The sequence below is a fragment of the Leuciscus leuciscus genome, assembly GCF_965113295.1.
Source record: "Leuciscus leuciscus genome assembly, chromosome: 4".
Lineage (NCBI taxonomy): Eukaryota > Metazoa > Chordata > Actinopteri > Cypriniformes > Leuciscidae > Leuciscus > Leuciscus leuciscus.
Genome location: NC_138728.1, coordinates 16650253 through 16673789, shown reverse-complemented (window position 1 = coordinate 16673789; position 23537 = coordinate 16650253). Strand labels below are relative to the sequence as shown.

General features: G+C 36.8%; 1 protein-coding gene across 1 annotated transcript; it reads right to left on the bottom strand.

The window, feature by feature from the left end:
* Positions 1-856: 856 nt before the first annotated feature.
* LOC309496489 (hemicentin-1-like) lies at positions 857-22006 on the bottom strand. Its single transcript, XM_082166472.1, has 16 exons — positions 21853-22006; positions 18476-18545; positions 16985-17350; positions 16574-16879; positions 16222-16488; positions 13545-13811; positions 12306-12590; positions 12047-12131; positions 10118-10169; positions 9639-9963; positions 3138-3503; positions 2714-3019; positions 2330-2623; positions 2158-2242; positions 1711-1777; positions 857-1358 (listed from the first exon to the last, which is right to left on the bottom strand). The coding sequence occupies exons 2-16, from the start codon at positions 18519-18521 to the stop codon at positions 1122-1124; spliced, it is 3354 nt and encodes a 1117-aa protein (XP_082022598.1). The 5' UTR covers positions 18522-18545; positions 21853-22006; the 3' UTR covers positions 857-1121.
* Positions 22007-23537: the final 1531 nt, after the last annotated feature.

Sequence of the window (23537 nt, the reverse complement as noted above, 5' to 3'; positions counted from 1 at the left end):
CAACTCTTTTGGTATTTTTATAATTAGTATTAATATAATTGTTACAATTAATTTATTGCCTCACTTTAATATGTGAATTGTATTATCAGAAAACTGAACATTTAGCATTGTCAGGCTTTTATTTGTGCTTAATACTAATAGATAGATAAAACAACGGCGCTGCTCACTCAGGTATATGGCTGCTATAAATTTGACCTGCCACAACATGGCGCTGTTTTCGACACTCATGATGCTTCGAATCTTTTCCCAGAACAATCAAGGGAAAGTCTCAGTGCTTCATGAGGCTTCATTTACCCATCCCTACTGGAGACTGAATATAATCAAAGACAGAATTGTAACTGGCAAATATCACAGTAAGGTAGTCAACAGATAAGTAAACACATGCTAGTGTCCAACGAAACCAGACAATGTGGGTATGCAAGGTGTGTGTGTGTGTGTGTGTGTGTGTGTGTGTGTGTGTGTGTGTGTGTGTGTGTGTGTGTGTGTGTGTGTGTGTGTGTGTGTGTGTGTGTGTGTGTTGAGGTAATAATCAGTGGCAGGTGTTGTGATGGCTGACTGAGTGCAGGTGGGAACCAGAAGTGATGCTGGGAAATGTAGTTCTGTAGTGACTGGACTTGTGATTGAGGATTGTGACTGGAGATTGTAACAGTAGTACTCCCCCCCTCCTGGAAGGTGAGAAAAATAAGTAGAGTTATTTTCTCTGCTGTCCGGATATCCATCCTTTTACATAATGATGAACATCCACCTGTAGGTCGATGCAAGCTTGTGCCACAGACACAAATGACAAAAAACGTGTGAGGAAACACATATGCCAGTAAAATGTATCATTGGTTAAACTGAGCCGACCCTATATATCTCTAATCTAAGCACACTTTTATTATCATTTTTGTTTATTAGACGTTTCTTTGAGTTTGTGGAAGCTCTGACACAGTGAAACACCTTGTATACTTTCAAGGAAAATGATACAGGAATTTATGCAAAAATATACTTATGACAAACTTGGTTGTGTGAACAGTCTTAGGATGGGTGAAGTTTCTTCATATGTATCTTCTGATATTTGTCCCCGTGTCTGGTACAGTTCAATCTTTCTGGGACTTCAAAGCTGAGATGTTGCTGTTGGGTCAATCACCTCCCACAGAGTCTTTTGTCTCCCCCACTTCACCAGAATAATGGATAACAGCATAGTCAGTGGTCAACGAGGAGATACCCCTGATTTCTTCCGACTCTGGTTGGATGTTTCTGAAGTCAATGGAGGCGTAATGCAGGGATTCTTGACGATTCAGTGTGGCATCTTCAGCAGGTGACAGCATGAAATTATTGGCATAAACAGACTCACTCTCGCCCTCTTGTTGAATAGCCTAGAAGATGAATGCAGTATGGAATTTGGGGTGAATTGCTGTGGTGTATTCTGCCTTTAAAATAAAGATAAGTTCTTGGAGTGTAATGCACAAGTTCCATCAACCACTTTTATAATTCTTCTATGGTGCTTTTTGTTATTTTGGAGTTCGATAGCCCCAGTCCTTCACTTGCATTATATATAAAAGAGCAATACAGAAGAAGTGAAATAAGGGCTTGAAATCACATGACTGAATAATTTGACAAAATTTTATTTTTTGAGTGAACGTTTAAAATGATGGAATATTTACCAGCACTGTTGTGTGTTAAGGTGCCATATTTTAATGAATAGTATGTTTTGTTGGTAGTACTCACCCTATCAGTCATAATGATTCCAGTAGTAACTTCTTGTTTTGTCTGTGAGGATCTGCTGTTTTCTCTCCTGAAAAACATTTTTCCTTGATTAAAAAAAACTAGTCACAGCCTGGATTCAAATTTATGACTTGCATTGTGCAAATGTACTGGGGGTCACTGTCCCAAAAGAAACCCCAGCTGGTCGAGCAGGACCTCAACATGTAGTTTGTATTATCTTGGTTTTATGTAATTTTTACTACATAACTGAGATGCAAGATTGCACTAGTTGTGTTTTAATGAAACTAGCACATAAGTATGTAGTGTGAAAGATGTAGTGGCAATTTTAGTTATCCAGATGAACTGACTAATTTACAACATTGATGTTGATGATGCCAAATATTAGGAGATTAACCAATCAGAATCAAGTATTCCAGAGAGCATGATACCTAACAAATATTTTGTACGCACCGTGCAGAATATATAATGATACACAACATCATCATCAGGGAACCCCCAAAAGCAACTCCAATTGAGATGGAGAAAAGATGTGCATCTTGTGAGCAAAAAAAAAAAAAAAAATTATATATGCATTTGGCAGACAATTTTATTGTGACTTATGTTAGTGTGTATTTGAGTTTACCTCTTTCTGGAGGGAAGAGATTACGTTTAAACGGTTTACTCGCAGTGCCATGAGTGTTGTTACCGACACACTGCAGAGTGGATGTGTGTGAGAGTGACTGATGTAGAGTGATGGAGCTCCTCAAGCCTGTGCTGTTCAATCGCTCTTCATTGATGAATGTGTTTGAAGAGTTACTGACAGGACGTCCAGACAGATGCCACTCCAGTTCAGGAGAGGGATTCCCATCAACCTCACAGAAACACACAGTTACATCAGTTCCGTTACAGCTGGAGGAGGGAGAGATTTTAGGGGCATCTGAAAATGAAAAAGAGAATGATATCATACATATAGATTTATGGGCGTCTTATGGAGGAGAAAAGAACTGATGCCACAAAAACATCCTACACTGAACATGTAATGTGATGTTGTCCTGTGCTGTTTTGTTCTTGTCCTGTAGCTGGTAGGTTATAGTGCAGGTGAAAGTGACTCTGTGGTGACGGTGAGTAGCAGTGAAGTTCAGATCAGAGATGAGGAGCTCCTGTTGTCTGCTGCTCTCACTGAGGGGGATTCTGGGAGTGAAGCTCCATGTGAGAGTTGGTGGAGGAGAGGAGCAGAGAGTCTCAGCAGAGCAGCGCAGACTCACAGAGCTCCCCTCCAACACCTCCTGATCCTGATCCTTATATAGCTTCACTGTGGGTTTGGGGGGAGACTCTGAAATACACACAAATACAAGATTAAGTACACTGACAATAATGGCATGACAAATACATTTAAAATATTAATTTAACGCATCCATTTATATAAAAATATAAAAATAAAAATCACTCACCAATGACATTTACAATGGGTGTGTTGTCTGTGTAGGTGTATTTCAGAACAGCACTCTCAATCCTGAAGTAATATTTACCATTATGATTTGAACTAACATTATAAAAGATGGTGGTGCAGTTCTTCTCACGTAGTTTTCCAGTTATTGCCCCTTTAAAGTGATTAGAATTGGGAACTCTGGAGTTAAACACTTGATGGTTATCCACATTATGTCCATCTTTGAGCCAAACTCCTATAGCATCACTCTCATTGAGGTCTATGTCATATTTATCCTCAATCTCAAATGTACACTTTATAATCACACAGGATCCACTGAGAGCTTCAATCTTCTCTGGCAGACTGATGCTGAAATCTCTACAGCAAACACCTACAACACACACAACACAAACTGTTAAAGCACACAAATAAATGTACAAGCACATTTCCAGCCATAAACACAAACCCTTTATTGACTAGGCTTTTCAGTTTACAAATAGACCTACAATTATTATTATTTTTATTATATTGCATTAAAAGCAGAGGAGAAAATCAATAAAAAGCCTGTGTGGATTGATGACGATAGATGCTTTAGTGACTGAATCAACACCAGAATAATAATATGGCAAAAAGTCAGAATACTTGATTTTAAATAAAATGTAACATATTTGATGTTCAGCTTTCTTTATTTTTACATATGAATTTGGTCTTTAGTATACAGCTTGTATTTAAGTAAGGTAATCAGATTGTTACTTTGCATCATGTAACATCTAACACAACAGTCCTCAGACCTAAACAGGGGTGTAAATATAGTGTAGTGAGAAACTGTATAAAGTTAAAGTACAGATTCTGTGTATTTTTAATAACTCAATTAAAAGCCACCCTATGGCCCTAAAGGTGGACACTCTCCACCCCTCAGCTTGCACCTTGAGATACTGCCTATTCATGGATTTCATCCGGTCCCTTTCCACAGGTGTATTAATCAAGCACAATGCAGTCTGCATTCATAATCTAGGTGCTTGATTTTATACACCTGTGGAAAGGGACCGGATGAAACCCATGAATGAATATCACAAACAGAATCAGAGAGGCTAAGGGAGTCCAGCACTGACTGGGAACAAGACTGACTGACTTAAAGGCCCCTTGAAATCAAAATGTAAGTTTTTTAGCTCTTAGTATGAATATGTTAGCCCTAATGTTATGAATAAGCTGTTGTTTATTTTGGTACAAATTTGCATTTAGGAGATATAAGCATTCAAAACTTACAGTCACTCACTTCCGTTAACTTGGATGACGGATTTTTATGACACGGACTTCAGCTTCTCTTCACATCTTCTGACCAATCAAAAGCTCCAGAATCTAAAGGTCCCGCCCCCTATGATATAAATACCACCTGGCCAAAGCGACCGTGGCTGGCTGTACCTGTTCGTTTGGTAGTACACGCGTAGTACATGATATAGTTGACTCATGATATAGTTGACCTGTTGACTCAGTATCAGCTGCTCGTGCTCATCAGTTCTCTCAGCAAAACATGTCTCAGTTCAGTGAACTGTTGGAGTTACTGGAGTAATACTCTGGGATATTGGTTTATTTCGAGTGTGATTGCTCGATAATTGGAACAAATCCTCCAGTCCCCTTTTAAAAAAAATAAGAATTATAAAAAAAAATATATAAAAAAAAATACACCCATCTGCCAATCGCAAGGGCCTGGCTCTGATTCCCATGCAATGTTGAACAGGGGTGACTGCTCGACTATCCAGTACATTCAGTACCTCAGGGTGAATCTTGTCCACCACCAGCTTTTAAACAACCTCAGACTACTTCCAGAAAAATAGGTGATGACCCCCCGATTCCTACAGTCCTGCCTCTTTTTCTGAATGATTTCATTCTGCAATATGTTACCCCTCATTATTTCAGAAACAGTTATATTTATAATACCCAAATTGAACCGTGACCTTCAAATTTCTCTATAGGTCACCGGTTTCACTATTTATACAGGTAGCCTGCTGTTGAACAGTACCTGTTCCAGCCAGGTGGGACTGTCAGTTGGCAGGTTTCAACAAACCATCATTGATTCAAGGAGCTGATGAGGTAAGAATAAAACTGTTCAACAAATGACATAGATTATAGCAGGGGTTCCACTTGAGGGTCAATTTTCTGCAGAGTTTAGCTCCAACCCTAATCAAACACACATGAAAAAGATAATCAAGGTGTTCAAGATTACTGGAAAGTCACAGTCAGGTGAGTTTGATCAGAGCTAAACCTTGCAGGAAAGTGGACCTCGAGGGCCAGACTGGAGTGTAACAGTTTTATAGCTGCTGTGACCCAGCAGCCTATGATTACATTTTTCTTCTTCCGTGTACCATAGATGAGAATCATACAGGCATCTATGTGGCAACTTTAATGGAGACAACAAATTTAAACTTAAACTAATAAAAAAAATAAGGCTTACTACTCCACACTCTAATTACTTTCACAATAAGGCCTGTTGACCAGTAAAGAAATAATGATTTTTGTTTACTCAAGGGAAAGAACAGGTAGACAAACCTTTCAACAGAAAACTGAGAAGAAGAATTGTCTCTGCTGTCCAGATATCCATCCTTTTTTGAAATCCAATGATAGAAAGAAAAACACACACTCATGCATCTACAGAGTTTGTCAATTTGACTCAGTAGTAGTAGTAGTAGTAGTAGTATAGAAACCGTGTTGTATGAACAGAACAGTGCCAACATACTGACTGGCATCAGAACTTCCCTTTTCATTACATCAGTCTAGTTCCTGTAACATCATGAACATACCTTTTTTTTTCACAGAACAAAATATTTTAACATTTTAAAACGTAACATTCCTATTAAATTGGACATTTTAATATGTCGAAAGTTTACCTAATAGGTTTTACTTTGTGTATTTCAAAGTACACTGTTGAATTCAGGAGGGATGGTGAGAGGGATCATTTGTTTATTATCATTACTATTATTTCATAATGAAAAGAGTGACCAGGATATTCATAAAAAAAAAATACCTTTTACCTTTTCTGTTTCAAAGAAGGAAGAACAAACATGGTAAATGGTGAAAGAATTTACATATCTAGGTCCATTTAATGCTACGTTTACAATGCAAAACATAGGTGTTGCGTCACATGCAGAAAAGTCTTGCTCCACTTTAAGCAACACTGTGGACTTGCAGTGCTTCTCCATTTTAGGCAAACTATTTCCTGCTGAGAGACATTTCTACAAGTTACATACTTGCATACAATACATACAAAAAAAAAACATGGAACAATGTCACAGGAACTTGACGATACTTGAATGTTTTGTTGAATAAGGTAAACTGCACACACCCATATCGAAACGCAAGCCTTTGCCAGTCACACAGGGAATGAATGACTTAGAGATGGGCAAAATGGCCAAAATCTCTGTTTAAGTTACTTAATTTCACCCTAACTGTATGTCTATTGGGTGGGTGACCACACATACTATATCCTGGACATGGCCGTAAAACATTGTCCGGTCGGGATTTCTAAAATGTCTTGGCACACATGAACAGAAACCACATTTTCAACAGATCTGATAACTCACAAAAAAATCAGCTTACTCAAAATAACCTTTTGTCCAGATTTACATGCAAACCAATAACCCCATAATGCAAGTAAACCACATTTACAAGACTTTATTAATAAATCAGGTTATTACCCGGTAGTGACGTCAAAACATAATCATTTGTGTATCTGACTCAAAGTATTTCATTTGTTATGTCAGTTGTGATGTAAATAAAGCATTAAAAACAGAAGAAGAGCATTGCAACATTTCAACAGGAAACTTACAGCTCATATATTACCCTCTCATGCAGTTACAGATGCAGCATTTTGACTGAACCACTTCTTTATCTGCTTCACGAGATGAGAGCACTATTATAACTTTTTGGGGTCAAGAAAGCATCTGAGTTTTCAATATAAATTTCCTCCTCCCTTACTGCAAAACTCTCTCTCTGGATGTGCTTAAATCCATGTTCCTGTCACATAATAACACATGCGCACTTCAATAAGTCTACAGAAAGCAGGTTAACGCATTCACATGCTGGGCGAAATCGGCATAAGGGGCAAAAATCTAGCTGTGGCGATCTGTTTATGCTTAAGCCATTTATGACCTTACTCTGATAGAGCAAAATGGGTTAAAGCATTTACATGATCAAGTGCATTGTGGGCTTATTATGCATAATCGGGTTAAGAGCGTGCAGGGAATGGCGGGGAAGCGTTTCTCACAAATGTTAAAGAGTTAAGAAGACAATAGACAGAGGAGCACATGGAGCAAAGAAACAGACATGACAAGCCATGTTCACAGTAAAAACAAAAACAAGAGCACATGGCCAGCCAACACAATCGCAAGCAATGCGCTCAAAACAAGACAGGAACACCTGAGAGATAGCACACGTACGTCTGCAAGATGTCTGTTAAAGATCACTTAAACTGGAAAGCATCTGCTGTTTACTAACATCTGATAGACGTCTTTAAGATGTCAGTTTTAAATACATTCTAAATATGTATCTAAACATCTTAAAGACATTTTCTAAAAGTCTATTTGACATCTGACAGGAAACGTCCTATAGAACTATTGCAGATGAGCAAACACTCTAAAAACATATGTCATCCAGATGAATGCCGATGAAAACACCAGCCGTGTGCAACATCAACACAAGACAACGAGAAAGCAGGTAGGTTTCTTCATGCGTCTTGGAGACGTTGCCTCAGTTTTTTCTGTTTCTTCATGTAATCTCAATGAGATCTCTTTGTGGAGCACCGGCTGTTGTCAGACTCCTTGTGCATAAAAAAATCTTACTCGATTATTACAATTAATGGAAAAAGAAATGTTTGAAAACTTAAACTGATATTTCCTACTGACACACTACAGCAAAATATATAAATAACTGGCTTAAAACCTTTTTTGGGGGTGAAAATAAGGTGCCTTGGACTTTTGCACAGTATTATATACTGTATAATATATAAAACTACTATACTACTAATACTACTATATACTTTATAATATAAAACACACATATTATCTGCTTCTCAGCATCTATTTAGCACACTTTCACTAACTTTAATGTTGGCTAACTTTTGTGGCTACTAAAAGGTTGTGTGTACCGGTAAATGCTTTTGAAACATACAGTATATAAAGAATAGGTCTATACCTTGTGACTTCCTTTGGGGGGATCAGGTTAAATTTTTATGCAAAACTTGGTCAGGGTTCACATTATCACCCATTTAAATTTGCAAATATAAACAAAGAAAGATTAATGCATCTTTGAGAATAAAGCCAATGCTGTTATAGTATAACCATAATGCAAAACAGGTGTCAACAGAAAGGTGCCGTTTTCTTGTGTCACATGAGATAAGGAGTTTGACATGGTCGTAATGGAACTGAATATGATCTATGAGTGTAGAGCAATGTTATTTTCATTAAGGACATTCAACGAGCTTGAGTCATATATATGAATGGACTCAGTGACTCATTGGGTCTGCAAATACATTTATAAAAAATAATGAGCAACATGACAGAGACATTAGGCACGGATGCAACTGAACTTTTTTTTTTACTGAAAGTCACAATCACATAATCATATTGGGAATGCTATAGGTGTAAGTTGGTATATAGGCTTCTAAATTGTACTGGTCATTAAAATAAAATGGCAAAAAGGCATTTTTGGCAGTTAAATCCTACAGTATATGTCAGAGAAACATAAGGGAAAAAATACGTTTACAAATTGAAGCCTTACAATTGTGCAATTTAAAAAAACACTTATTTATTTTGTTTTTATCTTGCATAAAACCTGAAAGCTGTATCTACAAGAATGTTTGTGATCTTGTAAAAGAATAAACTTTCAAATGTCTATAAAACATACTTTATTATTGCAGAATGTTGCAGCTCTCAATCAAATATGCAAATGCAAACCAAAATAAAAGTAGACAGAATATTCAAGACCCATTTGAAAGGGTGCCAGTGTACAGTAAACAACAACATTTATTTGGAAATAATCTGCACATTGTAAATATGCAGTGCCCCACAAAGTGTTTAGACACTTAAAGATTTATGTAAAGTGTAACATGACTAACTTATATAACAAAATAATAATAAATAATTTAAAGAAAGACTGCACAAACACATGATTTTTAATTCCCAAAAATAAGTTTGTGGAGGTTTTAAATGATATATCAATACACACAAAATGAATACAAAAATATTGTGACACTTTGTGATTGTCCAATGTTAGTGGAAAATTTTCATAGTAAATGTAATGAACCACACCAGTGGTTACTCTGATATGACAGCACAGTGAACTTAATTAGGAAATTACTTTAAACACCCACTTAAAATCTCATTGACACCATCAAAATGTGATTAATCATTTGTTGTCTAATGCAATGACAAAATATATATATATATAAGTGTGGCTTCCATGTGCTCTAAAATCCATTTTTGAATGAATTAAGAATTTACGTGTTTATAAATATTGTATTTGATGCTTTCTTAGATAGATTCACCTTGCTTTACGTCCATATCTGCACTCCGTCTTGCTTTGTGAGGAACTTGGTAAATGGTATCATCATGTGGCATTGACGACACTTCTCTGATCTTTGCCTCGCTATCTGCTACGTTTCGACCGCAAAATCGGACCACAGCATAGTCCTCAGTAAGCAAAGAGATGCCTCTAATGTCTTTTGACTCTGGTTTGGTGTTGTTAAAGTTAATGGTGGAATAATGTAGAGTTTCTGGATGATTTATTGTGGGGGCTTCAGCTGATAACATAACTTTATTGACATAAAAAGGCTCTTCCCCACTGTCCACTGAATCAGCCTAGTGGATGAACAAAGATGGAGAATCATTAGTAGAGAGCTTTTATGAAAAATAAACTTGGAGAGAGTTACTGTACGTAAAAGTGTTCTGGTCGTACATGAGTTTGACATGTTTGAGAATGAATAGAATGTGTGTTTGATATACTGTAACATACCACATCAGTCTGAATGACTCCAGTTTTATCTCCCCTTTGAGTCCTGCAGCATCTACAGAAATAATCCATAATTAAAAACATAACTGCTTGCACCACATTCATTAGACATTTTTATTGTTCGGAGGTTGCTCTTTTATAGCTCTGGACACTTAAAGGGAAAGGTCACCCAAAAATGTAATTACTCACGCTCGTGTCGTTCCAAACCCGTAAGACTTTCTATCATCTTCGGAATCTTTTTGATGAAATCTGAGACCTTTCTGTCCCTCCATTGGCAGCTATATGCAACTACCACTTTGACGCTTCAAAAAGCTCATAAACAGATCGTAAAACTAATCCATATGAATTGAGCGGTTTAGTTGACATTTTCTGAAGAGACTTGATTGCTTTATATTACATTTACATTTATTTACATTTATTCATTTAGCTGACGCTTTTATCCAAAGCGACTTACAATTGCTATATATGTCAGAGGTCGCACGCCTCTGGAGCAACTAGGGGTTAAGTGTCTTGCTCAGGGACACATTGGTGTCTCACAGTGGATTCGAACCCGGGTCTCTCACACCAAAGGCATGTGTCTTATCCATTGCGCCACTACCACCCCCTGGTATATGATGATAAGTTTATATGATGAACAGATTCAATTTGGGCTTTTATTAACATATAAACAACCGAACCTGCTTGACGTGCTAGAACAAACCTCTTGCAGAATCTCAAAAGTGCTACGTAACACGAGACTGAACCTCATTGGTTCTTACGGAAGCTCAAACATGCTGCATAACACGAGATTGAACCTCATTGGTTCTTCGTGGAAGCTCAAACGTGCTGCGCAACACGAGAATGAACCTCATTGGTTCTTGTGGAAGCTCAAACGTGCTGCATAACACGAGATTGAACCTTATTGGTTCTTTGCTGAAGCTCAAACATGCTGCACAACACGAGAATGAACCTCATTGGTTCTTGTGGAAGCTCAAACGTGCTGCGTAACATGAGAATGAACCTCATTGGTTCTTGTGGAAACTCAAACGTGCTGCGTAACACGAGAATGAACCTCATTGGTTCTTGTGGAAGCTCAAACATGCTGCGTAACATGAGAATGAACCTCATTGGTTCTTGTGGAAACTCAAACGTGCTGCGTAACACGAGAATGAACCTCATTGGTTCTTGCAGAAGCTCAAACATGCTGTGTAACATGAAAATTAACCTCATTGGTTCTTTGCGGAAGCTCAAACATGCTGCATAAAATGAGAATGAACCTCATTGGTTCTTTGCGGAAGCTCAAACATGCTGCGTAAAACGAGAATGAACCTCATTGGTTCTTGTGGAAGCTCAAACGTGCTGCGTAACACGAGAATGAACCTCACTGGTTTTCACACATCAAGTGAACATGCTTGAGCTTCCGTTGATTGATGTTTATGTGATTAAAAGCCTAAATTAAATCTGTTCATCATATAAAGCAATCAAGTCTCTTCAGAATATTTGGACTAAACCTCAATTCATATGTATTAGTTTTACGATCTCTTTATGAGCTTTTTGAAGCGTCAAAGTGTCAGTTGCGTAGCTGTCAGATCAAAAAGATCTTCATTTGTGTTCCGAAGATGAACCAAAGTATTACGGATTTGGAACGACTGAATTTTCATTTTTGGGTTAACCATCCCTTTAAATTAAATATAATGTTATGTAGAACTCAATTAAGTATCAAATTTGGCTCAGATGTTCCCCTTAAAATTCTGTAGATGAAATAAAATTAGAAACACAAGAGGGGTTTTAATCCATCTCACCCCCTCTTGTGTTTCTAATTTTATTTAATTTATTTCATTGCTGTCTAAGAGAAACAATTGTGACATTAAAGAGATCACATTTGTGTTTTTTTATCCTTATGGGAAAGATCATACTATCGTGTTTACATCAGGCATCATAAAGTTTACTTACTTGTACAACAGTGTTGTGACCCATAAGATGGCCATAAATGTAGCCCCAGCAACGAATCCAACCAGGACGGCGTAAACGTTAAACACTATTAAAGTGACAGTTCATGGAAACTTTCTTTATTCCAAAGAGCAACTGTATTGATATCAAACAAATATTTAACACAATGTATCTGAATAATTCCATTCATTAAAAAAAGCAGCAGGCTATAGCTCATTTATTGCCATATCAATGACTGAAATAGATTAAAGTTGAAATTTACATGAAGCCTCTTGAGAGAAGGGATTCAGTTGTTTTCTTGCAGTGCCATGAGTGTTGTTACCGACACACTGCAGAGTGGATGTGTGTGAGAGTGACTGATGTAGAGTGATGGAGCTCCTCAAGCCTGTGCTGTTCAATCGCTCTTCACTGATGAACGTGTTTGAAGAGTTCGTGACAGGACGTCCAGACAGATGCCACTCCAGTTCAGGAGAGGGATTCCCATCAACCTCACAGAAATACACAGTTACACTGTCACAGCTCGAGGAAGTGGAGATTTTAGGAGCATCTAATAGAGAGAAAGATCAAGAAAGTCTGAGCAGGAAAACTGGAACCTTTTCTTAGTAACTTTTCTATTGCAGTTCACATACAATCACTGAAGATGGCTTACATATTACTGACTATTTTTCCTGGCTTACAGTTCACATTCAGACACTAGCTGAGATTTGTTTTTGTTTGTATTTGTTCCTGGCTCTATAGTAGATTTAACTTGACACTGGAGTACTAATAAAGGTTTTATTTGTTCATTTTAGATGTTTTAGATTATGATATTGCTTTTTACCTGTTCAAAGATGGAATTTAATTGCTTTTGAATTAATGCCATATATGCTTGCATGAAATGCTATGTTGTGCAAACGGCAACTCAGAATGATGTTGCATTTTGTGTGTCATTGAAACAAGATGAGATGAGAATTTTTTTTTTTTAATTGTGCTTTACATTCATTAGCACTTTAGTTGAAGCATATTCTATGCTAGTCAGTGTGACCTTTTATCTTACACCTTTAACTTTAATGAATGTAGAGCAAATCAGCAAGTTAAACAGACATTAAAATAGTCATTCCAAACTCATTTGATTTTCCTACATGTAACAGAAAAAGAAGCAGAATATCCAGGCTGCACTTTTTTCCAAATAAAAGTGAATAGTAACTGGGGCTGACAAGCTCCAATAAGGAAAAAAAAAAGGACTCGTACACTCTATTTAAAATCTTATAACTTTGCGTTATTCATTGACTTCTGGATAAGTGCAAATAAATAACGATTCACGAACATAAAATTTTTTTTTTACAAACAAAGAACAAACATCTCCAAACTTGACAGCTCCAGTTCACTGCGGTTGTATGAAAAAAAACAGCTAGGGAATTCTGCTAAATAACTTTTTTTGTGTTCCATAGAAAACATAGTTAATGATGGAATAATTTTTTATTATTGGTTGAAAGGTTCTCTCTATTTCTTTATTACTCACACTGAATGTCCAGCATCACTGATGACTCATTGTAGCCGTGTTTGTTCTGAGCTCTACAGTGGTACCAGCCTCTCTGTGTCGGGTCGGTCCTGTTGAAGGTAAGAGTGTCTCCAGTCTGCAGCTGCTTCAACTCTCTTTCACTCTTTCTAGACCAGGTGTAGTTCAGCACTGCTGGATTTGCATCACTGCTGCAGGTCAGAGTCACAGAACTGCCCTCCAACACCGAGCCAGACGGAAGCACAGAAACTGATGTGTTTTTAGGGGGATCTGAGGGGAAACAAATACATTGCCACACAATACAATTTACAATAATATGATAGACACTGAAGATGGCTTACATATTACTGACTAATTTTATGGCTTACAGTTCACATTCAGACACTAGTTGAGATTTGTTTTTGTTTGTATTTGTTCCTGGCTCTATAGTAGATTTAACTTGACATTGGAGTACTAATAAAGGTTTTATTTATTCATTTTAGATGTTTTAGATTATGATATTGCTACTTACCTGTTCAAAGATGGTATTTATTTGCTTTTGAATGAATGCCATATATGCTTGCATGAAATGCTATGTTGTGCAGCCAGTGACTCAGAATGTTGTGGCATTTTATGTGTCATTGAAACAAGATTAGATGAGAAGAAAATTGTGAAAGTTATAGAACACGAACTGTTAGTAACCAACCACAAAAAGTTCATGAGAAGACAAACAGGGGTGAAGAGAGCAGACGAACACTTCAGTGAAGAAGAGGAAGAGTGCTAGAAGACAACAGCGTAAGAGACAGAGGAAGGACATCCAGAGGATTGAGACCGAGTCACAGAGACTGATACTCCAACAGCAGGAAGAATGGATCATACAAGACATTGATCAATTCATGACAAATATGGAAGTGGAATTTCCTAAAAAGTAGCATAAAAGTCTGAGGAGTAAAAGGCCTCCTCAGATGCTGCCTGCATTAAGCGTGAAGTATGCCTGATACCCTAACAAGGGGCGCTTGACAGCATCTCCAATATTGCTGGTTAAAGGCTAGATTATAGAGCTTTTTAGTTTAAGCTGATTTTAAGTTTTATTTCATATTAAACTGCTTTGTATTGAAACCAATAAAATAAGCATTTTGATTGTTATGATTGCCTTCTGTGAGACTTTATTTATAACTACGAACTGAGCCTCAAAAAAAGAACAACCACAAGGGAGTCTTCTACGTCATTCCTGAAGGACTTCAACCTCCTGGCGGCTGAGTTCTTTATGGATTAGGCTAAATTTGACTAACCTTACCCTATCTGAATAATCATAGGGTTAAAGGTGTACGATAAAAGGTCACACGTCACCGACTAGCATAGAATATGCTTCAACTAAAGTGCTAATGAATGTAAAGCAAATCAGCAAATAAAACAGACATTAAAATAGTTATTCCAAACTCATTTGATTTTCCCCCATGTAACAGAAAAAGAAGCAGAATCTCCAGGCTGCACTTTTCCAAATAAAAGTGAATAGGAACTGGCGCTGACAAGCTCCAATAAGGAAAAAATAAGGACTTGTACACTCTATTTAAAGCAGCACTATGCAGCTTTGCCGATTTCTTCGCTGTTTTCTCGCTTTTTGCTCGCGGGTTTCTCAATCCGATTGTTAAGTCTGACGTCACGCGTGACGTTTTGGGTCCAAGCGCTCCTCTCGTCCAGAAATAACAACGGTGGAACCTGTACATTTATTTACGATCACGTCCTTCTTAGTGAGGCACCCTTGGCGGTCAAAAAGGGTTTAAATTCCTTTAACACCAACAGAGTGGTTAGTGTAGCTCATCACTCAGGTGGCATAATTAAGGGTAGAGTCCAGGCATCAATGAAAAAGAAGATTTACGAGGTTGAAGTGAGTTAGCTCCCGACACGGGACACAGCACTGCGGCATTGTAAAAACACTCAATAATAACCAAAACACTAGCGAAAGCGGTAGGTAGGTAGAGAGGACCTGGACTTTGGACCCGGAAAGAGTATTGGTTACGTCACGACTTAACAACCGAATAGAGTTCCCCCTACAGCTTCGGAATAGATATTTGACAACACTGTCATCAAAACTCATTGGCGTCTCTCCCCCCTCCCATCTTCTCCTGCTGGTCATGTGCATTTGTTTTCAAAGAACCCGGCGAGAGCCATGTCCACTGAGGTATGTATGATACACAGAAGGCTAGCATAATGTTTAGATAGTGTATGTGTGCAGTGCCGTAAAGCAATTCGTTACAGCCCGCCGGCCCAAAGTTGCAAGGGTGTTTTTTCGGCTCACAGGCGCTTGGGGGGTGCAAGACGACCACCATTCAAACCTCAAAAAGTCAAATAACTATTCCAATGACTCCGAAGCTGTTCGGTTAAGGTAAAAAAGTTACTTAGTTCACCTTTAAAATCGTATAACTTTGCGTTATTCGTTGACTTCTGGATAAGTGCAAATAAATAACGATTCATGAACATTAAAAAATGGTAACGAACAAAGAAACAAACACCTCAAATGTGACCTATGTCTAATGTATTTTTTTTGTCTTTTTTAACTTGACAGCCCCAGTTCACTGCTGTTGTATGAAAAAAACAGCCAGGGCATTCTGCTAAATAACTTTTTTGTGAAAACATAGTTAATGATGGAATACATTTTTATTATTGGTTGAAAGGTTCTCTCTATTCCTTTATTACTCACACTGAATGTCCAGCATCACTGATGACTCATTGTAGCCGTGTTTGTTCTGAGCTTTACAGTTGTACCAGCCTCTCTGTGTCGGGTCGGTCCTGTTGAAGGTAAGAGTGTCTCCAGTCTGCAGCTGCTTCAACTCTCTTTCACTCTTTCTAGACCAGGTGTAGTTCAGCTCTGCTGGATTTGCATCACTCCTGCAGGTCAGAGTCACAGAACTGCCCTCCAACACCGAGCCAGACGGAAGCACAGAAACTGATGTGTTTTTAGGGGGATCTGAGGGGAAACAAATACATTGCCACACAATACAATTTACAATAATATGATTACCAAGTCAAAACTGATACAAAGCATCACTTACACTGAACATGTAATGTGATGTTGTCCTGTGCTGTTTTGTTCTTGTCCTGTAGCTGGTAGGTTATAGTGCAGGTGAAAGTGACTCTGTGGTGACGGTGAGTAGCAGTGAAGTTCAGATCAGAGATGAGGAGCTCCTGTTGTCTGCTGCTCTCACTGAGGGGGATTCTGGGAGTGAAGCTCCATGTGAGAGTTGGTGGAGGAGAGGAGCAGAGAGTCTCAGCAGAGCAGCGCAGACTCACAGATCTCCCCTCCAACACCTCCTGATCCTGATCCTTATACAGCTTCACTGTGGGTTTGGGGGGAGACTCTGAAATACAGAACAAATACAAGAATGAAACAATGAAAGCATGACAAAAAAACTAAAAAATCATTTAACAGATTCATTTATAAATAAAGGGCTCAAATCACTCACCAATGACATTTACAGTGGAGGGGTTTTCTCTGTAGGTGTATTTCAGATTACCACTCTCAATCCTGAAGTAATATTTACCATTATGATTTGAACTAACATTGTAAAAGATAGTGGTGAAGTTCTTCTCATGTAGTTTTCCAGTTATTTCTCCTTTAAAGTGATTAGAACTGTGAACTCTAGAGTTAAACACTTGATGGTCATTCACATTAGTTCCATCTTTGAGCCAAAATCCTATAGCAGCACTCTCAGTGAGGTCTATGTCATATTTATCCTCAATCTCAAATGTGCACTTTATGATCACACAGGATCCACTGAGAGCTTCAATCTTCTCTGGCAGACTGATTCTGAAATATCTACAGCAAACACCTAATAACACACACAACACAAACTGTTAAAGCACACAAAAAAATGTACAAGCACATTTCTAGCCATAAACACAAACCCTTTATTGACTATACATTTCAGTTTACAAATAGACCTAATTTACATTTCAGTAAAACAAATAAAATAAAATAAATATTTATATTTATATTGCATTAAAAGCAGAGGAGAAAACCAATTAAAAGCCTGTGTGGATTGATGACGATAGATGCTTTAGTGACTGAATCAACATCAGAATAATAACATGGCAAAAAGTCAGACTACTTTATTTTAAATAAAATGTAACATATTTGATGTTTAACTTTCTTTATTTTACATCTATGAATTTGGTCTTTAGTATACAGCTTGTATTAAAATAAGGTAATCAGATTGTTACTTTGCATCATGTTACATGTAACACAACAGACCTCTATTAATTGCATAGTTGAAAAGTATTTGAGAAGCACTACTGTACTTATGATTATTTATACTATAGCGGTTCTGTTAAGACCGAATACTTGCGATTACTCAAGAAATTTACAAGAAATACGCAATACTTTTTACTCCATTACAGTTTCATGTAGACTTAAAAGTACAAAGTACATTATGTCAGTCATCATGACTTAAATCTTTCCACAATGATTTAAAAAATAAAATCTGTTATTCTTTATTTTAATGTCACTAACAAGCCAATCAATCATGCTCACATAAGTTTTAGTTTTCTTTTAAACAGCCAATGAAGTATTTGCATCAAAAATAAAAAAATCTCTATACTGTCTCTTAATTGTTTTCAAAAGTCAATTGAAAATCTAAGAAAGGTAGGCTATACTTTTTACTTGTAAGTTTAATAAACCTAGAATTTTTTTTACTTTTTACTTTTCACTCAATTATTATTTATTTATTTGCTAGGTACTTAAGACTTTTAATTGAGTTATTAAAAATACACAGAATCTTTAACTTTAGTACCGTTTCTACATTTACACCCGTTTAAACCATTTAGACCTATACACAACAGATTAAAATACACTGATCATATATAAAAAAAAATTCATCATGATAAACATTTTAGCTGTTTACTTCATCTTACAAATGTCTCATTAAAGACATTGGTGAAGGTAAAGATTCACATACCTTGTAAGAGAAAGACAAAAACACAGACTTTCTCAGCAACACCCATCTTGCCATTAAAAGAAGGTTAAACCTAAGTAAAGGCAAAAAATACACATTCATCACAAAAATGATACAAACAACATAATTTCAAAATTGTTATTCTGTAAAAAATTTTGGCAAACAAATAATTTTTCTCATATATCATGAATCATCTGAAGCAAATAATCTGTATTAAAAAAACTGAAGTAAAAGCAGTTAAACTTTACTTGATGGTGGTCTCTATGGGACTGATTGCACAAAGAACACAAAAACTGTTTTATGTTATGATTTCTCAAGCAAAAAAGGTTGTTCTGACCACATCATTGCTTCATCGTGGCTAGTTGTGAGTGATATTGGAAAGTTGTCACAAAAAGGATATATCTCAGATAAAGTAAATTGTACTATTACACAAATGAGTGCTTATAGAAGCAGTTGTGTATGTTTCCTACACCTGTAGGGACACCGGTTCACAGTTTTGTCGTGGGAACGTGATAATATGTCCTGACCTCGAGATCATTCTGTCAAGGTAACGATATCCTTATGTTGTGGTGCGTGGCCTCGAGATCCTATGAGGAAACGACGAGTTTAATGTGTAAACAAACCTGCATGACATAGCAACCTGGGATTATGAGAAATGGATATTTTTAATCATTTAATATTTTTTCAATTAAGAATGACAAAAAAATTAAGCAGAGACAGCAGCATTCAAATGAAGTTTGTTATTATGAATTAATGCTAAAAAAAATGTAAGAACATACAATAATATAGGCCTACATCAATAACACAATTTTATCAATTCCATCCCACATTCAGTCTTTTAAATCCATTCATTGATTGTTTCTTTTTTATTTAATATTTATATATTAATTATAATTTCTATTGGTTACATATTTTTTCATTGATATGCATTTGCTTCATTTTTCTCTATATCTTTTCATATCTCTTTACCTAAGTAACATTTAGTATATTATGATACTTAAAGTATATGTTTTGTAAATACTGTAAATGATCATGCCAATAAAGATTTTACTTTAGGACTGTTTTTTTTTTTTACTTATAGCTACATACAAGATCAGGGAAAAGAAGCATGGTTGTCTCTCTTACAATGGACAATCATAAGGACAAAAACAGAAAACAAATATCATTGATTTGTGAACATCAAAATATAGAATTACACAGAAAAGAAAAGAAAAGCACAATAATAAGATTAAATACTATCTTTGAATAAATCGTCATAATGCATTAAAACGTTTTTGTTGTATAAAGTCTAATGGATCAATAAGAGTTAAATTCAGCAAGATAAAGAGGAAAACATAAAGGAGCCATTTTTGCTTGTGAATAAAGAATTTTGATAAAGATGAAGAAATCATATCTTTATCTTCATATCAACATATTCAAGGGACAACAGCTTTGGGGTCAGGTCAGAGGTCACTCTTCAGCTGGAACTTGCATACAGACAGCCAGCTTGCAAGCCAGTTATTATACTTGGATGTTTATAAATATAGCCTATATATGGATATTTTTCTTACAAAAACACATTGCTTCACTTCAAAAGGAAGTGTCAAAATCAATTAAAAAATTGATTTTGGAATTGGAAAAATTATAAAGGAATTGGAAGAGCCAGGATATTTTATACATAACTCTGATTGTGTTTGGCTGAAAGAAGTCATATACACCTAGGATGGCTTGAGGGTGAGTAAATTATGGGATCATTTTCATTTTGGGGTGAACTATCCCCAGAGCCGCCTTAACCTAATGTAAGGCCCCGGGGCTGAGAGGTTTTGTAGGCCCCCCACCCCTCGATTTATAGAGTCTCATTTAAAAAAAGAGTAATATCTAGGTAATCTACATCACAGAATGCATTCATTTCTTTCGAGACCTACAACAGTGAGTTTTTTTATATTGTTTTCAATTTTAACATTGTTATTAACATTTCACTTAGCACATACACACAAGACACTTTATTTAACAACCACACACAGCAACTAAATTTCAACTTTATGCAAATGAGAAGCGATTTTCGCGAGCGACAACCAATAGGAAAGAAGCCTTTCAGTGGAGCTCAGCTCCCGTCACCGTCTCGAGTGCAGTGCATGCAAGACCGAAGAGTTCGAGGGCGATTTCACTGTTTTATATGGTTTACTGTAACTAACCAGTAACCACAAACATGGATATAATAAAATGATGCATGGAAAAGAAACTGTCGACAGTCTCAGTGAGTTTATGCTGGATTTAGTGCGTAAATCATTTTGTTTACAAATTAGACGCTTTGCAGTTGTTATATACATGTTAAAGATTTTATTTTGGATGTGTTTAATTGTGATTATATTGGCTGGGTTTATAAAAGTTTATAAAATTGAAAGGATCATTGCTTGGTACATTTGGAAACAAAGCTTGTCTATTTCTAAATGTAATCGCGTGCATCGCTGATGATTATACTGTCCGTGTGTTGAAAAAAACTTAGATTAAACACACTTGCAACAGACACACCCCAAAGCGGAGACGTTACAGCGTTGCCAGCGGCACTGAGCGGACTTTTGCCGCTGTAGTGGACACGCACCGCGCCGCGGGACCTCTAGACGTGCGTAAACGCGTCTTTGCATTGACTTAACATTGAAATCACTCGCGCCTGACGCGCTATTCGCGTTTGGTGTGAACGCACCATAACAATAACATTAGAGCGACAGCACTACCAACGTCCACAAGCGACTAGCGACATACAGCGACAAAATCTGACAAGTTAAAACAATATGACCATTAAGCTCATCATGAACCTGAACATGGGAGGCCCCTGGGCTTCAGCCCAGGTAAGCCCGTGCACTCGTGGCCACAAGAAAAATGTAATTCCCTCAACATAGGATCTTCAGTAGCCTAGCCTACGACATGATGATTACCATGACCTTGTGGCCACGACATATCACATTTCCACGAGGTAATGATGTTTCCACAAATTAATATCTCGTGGCCACGACATATTATCACGTTCTAATAAGTTTATATATTGTGGCCACGATAAAACTAAGTGAACCGAACATTTCACCGTAGGTGAAAAAGTTTGTCAGCCTCATTCTAAACGGGCGGTCACAATACACATTTCAGCTGTGTCCCAATGTATGCATCCATATGTTTATTTCTCTTGTGTTCAATTTGTTACAGAACCACACATGTACCTATACTCAAAAAAGTTCTTCAGTAAAATAAGAACCTATAGGCCTAGACACTTGGTACGTCTGTTCAATTAAGAGTCATCTCAGTTCTAACCGACTGCCTGCTGAATTTTGCATACAGAATAAAATAATCTGAAACATCAGAATCAACACACCTGAAAATATTAGCCTAACTGATATTAAACTACTTACCCGAAAAGGCTGATAAAAAGTTTGAGAAATCCTCTGAATATTGGTATTAAAGAGAACAAATTCACTGTTGTGAAGCTACTGACTGGAAGCTGCGGAAGATAGCACAGTGCGGTAAGCCTAATGCAAACATATTGAACAGCAAACATTCCATGACGGCAAGATTTATGTAGACTCGAAAAAAAGGAGAAATTCGTGTTCACGAACACGAATCAAGATTAAATTTCGTGAGTGAGACTGGGTTGGAATATGCTCAACCTGTCATGTAGCCTACGTTGCATTTTTTTTTAGCACAATTTGACTTCCTAATGTTTTTTTATGCAAGTTTCAGGACCGCAGTCATATAGGACTTTTTGTTTGTTTGTATACTATTTTAGAGCACAATTATGTTCAATTATGTATTTGTATACATTTTCAGGAATGATTTAGTTGTTTAATTATTAAAATTTGACTGATTATTGTCCTAACCAACTCCTAACCCTAAACACAACTGCAACCCTGAAATAGGCTATAACCTAATTTGTTTCAATAGGCTTAGGCTATATTCTAGTTTTAAAGTCAGTTTTGCTAGAAAGAACTTCTTTTTCAACTCGGAAGCAAGATATTTTATGTGTAGCCTACGAGACTTCCTTTTCATTAGCCGAAGTCCGGCGTGATCATTCTCATCTGGCGTGTAATCGAACTGTTTGCACAACAAACTAATGTGTTTATCAGTATGATAAATTAAAATAATATGAAAACAAATAACGTTACCAGTTTACAACGTCAATAACCACAATTAACTGTTTTTGCACGGCTAAAATAACTGATGCCTGACAGGCTGACTTGTGTTAAAAATAAGGTGGACAGATAATAAAAATGTAATCATTTCCAATTCCATGGGTGCGGTGTTTTATTTTTAATTCAGGTTTCTCTGTTGAAGTAGCCTATTGGCTAGGTGGCATTGTCACAAAAAAAAAAAAAAAAGATAAGGGTCCTAGAAATGCAGTCCTAGGATGGCAGTCCTGGAACTGCAGCCTCCAGTAGGCTATTGCAGGAATTGTAATATTGTATACTATTATAGCATTGAACAAAACGTCCCTTTTTCAGGATAGTGTATTTTAAAGATAATTTTGTAAAATCCAAAAAGCTGTAGGCCTACAGATCATCACTGAAAAAAGTTTAAACCATTTACATGTTTTAAAAAAAAAAAAGTTTTTCATGCTTGTTCAGTGAACCATGTAAGGAATAATGGACGATGGGCCATTGAATTATTAGAAAGTAATGCACACCCAAGGATAAATACATAGATGCCTCATTAGCTGTTGTTTTTAGGGGCCGCTATGTAAGCGGTCCGCCATATTGGAACAGTCAAAGCTGGTCCGTGAACATTCGAGAGTAAGTTCTTTGCTAAACTTTCACAATGAAGGTGTCAGCTAACACTAACATTAAAAAGTTACCATTAGTAAAATTAAAACATTAAAAAGTACCATAGAAAATTATTATAACTAATTATAACACAAACCAACACATTCTCACCTGTGAAGGGTTATCCCATTTCTTCTTGAATTTAAATCTCGGTGGTTTTACAACCAGAAGCTGTTACAACAGTTTATTTTTATACACAAAGGTTGGTTTTACGCGATCAATCTGTTAAGCTGTTCCTGACTGTTGTTTCCACTTGCAAATTTCTGTTCACAGGCCTGCAA

Excerpts from the sequence above, each read along its gene's own strand:
- LOC309496489 (XM_082166472.1), bottom strand. The coding sequence starts at position 18,521 with ATGGGTGTTGCTGAGAAAGTCTGTGTTTTTGTCTTTCTCTTACAAG. Across the intron at positions 9,964-10,117 it reads GAGTCATTCAGACTGATGTG|GCTGATTCAGTGGACAGTGG; the intron begins GTATGTTACAGT and ends TTCATCCACTAG. Across the intron at positions 1,778-2,157 it reads ATCATTATATATTCTGCACG|GAGAGAAAACAGCAGATCCT; the intron begins GTGCGTACAAAA and ends AATGTTTTTCAG.